Below are 5,000 nucleotides of genomic sequence, written 5' to 3'. Positions count from 1 at the left end.
TGCATTAACGTAAGTGCGCTTGAGAGCTCCAGGAGAGTTGGATGTTGCATGTGCGTTGTGTTGCGTTATGGTGCGTTATTGTGCGTTATGGTGCATTGTGGCGCGTTGTGTTTCGTTATGGTGCGTTATTGTGCGTTATGGTGCATTGTGGCGCGTTATGGTGCATTATGGTGTGTTTTGGGGCGTTATGGGGCGTTATGGGCCATTATGGTGCGTTATGGTGCATTGTGGGGCGTTATGGTGTGTTATTATGGTGCGTTATGGTGCGTTATTGGGCGTTATTGACCGTCATGGCGCGTTATGGGGAATTATGGTGCGTTATGGTCCGTTACGGTGCGTTATGGTGCGTTATGGGGCGTTAGCGCGCGTTATGGCGCCTTGGATTCGGACCTGGGTGTGATTGGGTGCAGATCATTTAATAATCTCGATTAGTATGATTTTTTTTTTATCAAAGCGTAAATGTCTACGTTTGCCCTTTATTTTAATGTAATAACATGTTGCTAAGAGGATGTCACATTGACAACATTTTGATTGGCTTTAAAATAAGAATAAGAATATAATTAATATAATGCAGATTATGGTTGTTTAGTTCTTTATTATTAATATGTTATACATTAGTTATTTTCTCATTTAATTTCTGGTGTCACCTTGGATTTAGAAATCTCCAAGGCGACATTAAAACGAAATTCATTAATTGAATAACTAGCGATACCCCAAATTACAAATAATCTTTTAGCAAAAGTAACGTTGTAATGTACTGTTACATTTTCAAATCTTAAACTTGCTTTTGCGGACAATCACCGTCAAAATATCCCAGCTGAGTTGACAAATGAGTCTCGCACCAAGTGTAATGAACTCTCAGTCACTGCTTGTCTGTGCTCCATTCTTCCCCTCCGCCCATCAATCTCTCCGCAGGGTGCTGTGTAACGACATACTCGGCCTCAAGGGGGCAGGAGATCCAGTGTTGACACCTAACTCGGTGTGTCTGAGGCTGGCCGGGCTCAGCAAGCGCCAGATGCGGATGTGCGTCCGCAGCCCCGACGTGACGGCCTCCGCCCTGCAGGGCATCCAGGTGGCAGTTCACGAGTGCCAGCACCAGCTCCGCGAGCACCGCTGGAACTGTTCCTCGCTGGAGGGGCACGGGAAGCTGCCCCACCAGAGCGCCATCCTCAACAGGGGTAGGGGACGTAGAGAGAGGGTGGGCCACCACCCATGTTGGGGCGGCATGTGGCTCAGGAGGTAGAGCGGGTTGGCTGGTAACCGGAAGATTGCTAGTTAGATCCCCAGCTCCTCCTAGCTGAGTGCCGAGGTGTCCCTGAGCAAGACGCCTCACCCTTACTGCTCCTGACAAGCAGGCTGTCGCCTTGCATGGTTGACCGCCGTTGGTGTGTGAATGTGTGCATGAATGGGTGAATGTTGAGCCATAATGTAAAGCGCTTTGAATTGCCACTGGTTAGAAAAGCGCTGTATAAATGCAGTCCATTTACCATCTACCATGTAGGACCACTAGGTCTTGATAGTGTGTTGGGAGGGGGGGGCAGTTGGCTGGATGGATGATGAGCATTGGTGTTAGTGTTGAATTTAGTGTGTGTGTGTCTTACCTGAATACCTGTAAGACTATTTACTCACCATCGCTTTCATATATCGAATTCATATCAGATCATTCAAGCAAGAGTACAGGCTGCAGCCGTTGGGGGTTTAACCCCGTACTTTAGACGACTTTCACCATGACAATCGGCATCCTGCCTCCTACCAGTTCTTGAATATTTTGTGACACAGCCCAAAGCTTGAGACTTCAACCCCTGCCTACCCTTGAGCAAGATTCCCATCTCTGATTCTCCAGGATAAGCCTGGTGGAATTCTGCTTTCCTCTCATTGCCGACGATCCATAAATGAAATGATCAAAAGTGACAAGGGTTTTCTCCAGCAAGTATTCCTTGTCTGTGAGACGCATATATTGGGTACCCCAAATACTGTTGGCTTACATTTGTGTCTCCAAGCACATTAAAACAGCAGTCACAGAGCCTGTCGTCATAGATTACCTTTTGTTCGATATTTGAGGCAGAATGTGATGACCGAATCAATCAGTTTGGATATATTAGGCAGACAAAAGTGATGTGACTCTTTGAAGGCTGAAGCTCTTTGAGACAACGATAAGGTTTTATCAGGAATGGGAGAATGCCCATCCTTTACGTCAGCAGAAGAACACAAAAGAACGGTCAAAGAACACAAAAAATCCTAGAAATCCTTCTTCTTTAATTTCCTGTATCTGTATTCCAGTGGCGTATGAGAAAGGTTTCTCACGAGACAAGCCCTAAACCCCTGAATGTACCAAATAGGCCTAACGGATGTATTCCGGCTGCCCGCAGGTTTCCGCGAGAGCGCCTTCTCCCTATCGCTGCTGGCGGCAGGGGTGGCCCATTCCGTGTCGTCGGCCTGCAGCATGGGCAAGCTGCAGGGCTGTGGCTGCGAGGCCAAGCGCCGACTGGACGACGACAAGATCCGCATGAAGCTCACCCAGCTGCAGCTGCGTACGCTGCAGAAGGGCGGAGGGGGTGGGGGCTTGGCGCGGCCCCCTGCCAGCCTGCACCCCGCCCATCCCTCCACCCTGCTGAGGCCCCAGCCGGACCAGGAGAGCTCCCTGCAGGAGACCTGGGAGTGGGGCGGCTGCAGCCACGACACCCGCTTCGGGGAGCGCTTTTCCCGGGACTGGCTGGACTCGCGGGGGTCGCCCAGGGACATCCACGCCCGGATGAGGATCCACAACAACCGGGTGGGGCGGCAGGTGAGAGACGAGACTCTGCAATCCGCAAGGTTCTCTGCTGTGTTCTCCAATGTTCTCAGTCCCCTATACAGACTATATCATTTCCATTACATCCATCCATCCATACATGCATACATACATACATGAATACATACATATACATATCTCATCAATATCCTATGTCTGTAACTATTGTACAAGTTACTAGTTAGTAATTGATCCAAAGTCACAGTTAATGGAGATTCATTTAATTTAGTAGTAGGTAGGGGGTGGTGAATGATTTATTGGTGAGGATGTAGACATGAGGGATCCAATCAAGTACCTTTGTAGCCACTACACTATCCTGCCCCTCATGATTCAGGTTGTGTTTTTATTCAGATCGTGACAGACAACACCAAGAGAAAGTGCAAGTGCCACGGCACGTCGGGCAGCTGCCAGTTCAAGACCTGCTGGCAGGTGTCCCCTGAGTTCCGGCTGGTGGGGGCGTTGCTCAAGGAGAAGTTCCTCAGGGCCATCTTCGTCAACTCCCAGAACAAGAACAACGGGGTCTTCAACCCCCGCATGGCCAACAGCCGGAGCGCCGCTGGTGGGAACGGGGGTCCGGGGGGGGGAGGAGGTGTTGGAGGAGGAGAAGGAGTTGGAGGAGCAGGAGGAGGAGGTGGTGGAGGAGGAGGTGCACGCCGCCGCAGCAGCAGTGTATCCCGGGAGCTGGTGTACTTTGAGAAGTCGCCAGACTTCTGCGAGCAGGAACCCTCGCTGGACTCGCTGGGCACTCAGGGCCGCATCTGCAACAAGACCAGCCGCAGCATGGACAGCTGCGGGGCGTTGTGCTGCGGTCGGGGACACAACATCCTGAAGGAGACGCGCAGCGAGCGCTGCCACTGCCGCTTCCACTGGTGCTGCTACGTGCTGTGTGAGGAGTGCCGCGTCACCGAGTGGGTCAACGTCTGCAAGTAGATGCTGTGGACCCCCTCACCCCCCCTTTCATAACCCCAAACCCTTTTCTGTCTCTCAAAGACTCAAAAAAAAAGACTTGAAAAGACTCAAAATTGCAGATGGATGATGATGCCTCCCCAACCAACATGTAGACTCACGCAGCAGGCCAGAGCAGACTGCAGTATGTCTTGTTTCCCGTTGTGTAAGTCACTTAGGAAATCGGTTTTCTGCTCTCCTCCATTTTTTTGTCATCTGGGTTTTATTTAGTGCTTGTAGCCGTTGTTATTCTGGAAATGCCAAGTCAGAGATGACTCATGTCTGGTGGCCTGGCGACCATTTCACTGTAAAATACTTTTGTATTTGAATGTGTATATAAATAGTTTTGAATGTATAATTCCTGTTATCGTTATATCCATATAAATATATTATATTGAGAGGCCATCCTATTAGAAGAGTCCGTGGGAGAGAAAGGAGAAGGTTGTTTAACCGAAACGGGGATCAGAGACCGTGTGGGAACAAACCTCCCATGTCTACATATCTCATTGGGGTTCAACAAGTCATCAGCAAGTCAAGCTCTGCCGACCGCAGACCTAAAACCTACTTCAAGGGGATGGAATATTGAGATCATTTTTCATTGGTCTTGAAGAATGGATCTGCTTTCATGGATGTGTTGGAGAAACAATATTCAAATGCTTCTAAACACTTGTACACCTGCAGGCCCTCATTGATATTTACATGATATGATAGACAATATGTGATCCTCCAGCTCTTCGATCCTGACAGTTCCTTATGAATTAAGATGCTCTGCTCAAACATGTGTAGTATCACCAATCTATTACACAGCCTCTTGTTGGGTTTAATGTATAGTAAAATCATAAACATATTTTTGAATTAATATCATGTGACTATGAAGTGTTCATTCTAAGGCAATGGTTAGTTTAGTTTATTTAGTCTATTTAGTTTCATGCATGTAGCTAACAAGATTATTTAACTCACCAGAGTAACTAACTAGCATAACTAACTGAATGTGTTTCATAATTGTATCTTGATTTTTAGATTCCTCCCCCACATGTAATATAAATCTTATTGAGTAATGGACCTCTTCTGAATCTCATGCTAATGTGTGTGTGTGTGTGTGTGTGTGTGTGTGTGTGTGTGTGTGTGTGTGTGTGCGCGTGGGTGAGTGTGTGTGTTTGTGCGTGCATGTCTGTGTGTGTTCAATTATATGGAGGAGGGATGTACTCAATAAGTGAAATGTGTGTTTTACATGGAGTCTTACACATAGGTGTTGGTTTTTGAG

The 5,000-nt window shown here is 48.0% G+C and overlaps 1 protein-coding gene across 2 annotated transcripts in view; it reads left to right on the top strand.

Moving 5' to 3' along the window:
* wnt10b (wingless-type MMTV integration site family, member 10b) overlaps window positions 1–3,721 on the top strand; it is a gene marked incomplete at both ends in the record, with an annotated part of 3,786 nt that extends 65 nt beyond the window's left edge. The window contains 4 exons of one of the 2 annotated variants that reach the window (XM_084479407.1): window positions 1–9; window positions 916–1,178; window positions 2,370–2,785; window positions 3,143–3,721. The exon at window positions 1–9 is cut by the window's left edge and continues 65 nt beyond it. In XM_084479407.1, coding sequence (XP_084335533.1) covers window positions 1–9; window positions 916–1,178; window positions 2,370–2,785; window positions 3,143–3,721 — 1,267 coding nt within the window. Of the gene's footprint in view, window positions 10–915; window positions 1,188–2,339; window positions 2,786–3,142 lie in introns of both variants that reach the window. The other variant, XM_084479406.1, reaches the window with a different exon arrangement.
* Window positions 3,722–5,000: the final 1,279 nt, after the last annotated feature.

Source organism: Micromesistius poutassou, assembly GCF_964030765.1.
Source record: "Micromesistius poutassou genome assembly, chromosome: 15".
NCBI classification, from domain to species: Eukaryota; Metazoa; Chordata; class Actinopteri; order Gadiformes; family Gadidae; genus Micromesistius; species Micromesistius poutassou.
The sequence above is the reverse complement of the archived record's forward strand: the minus strand, read 5'-3'. Positions and strand labels throughout refer to the sequence as shown.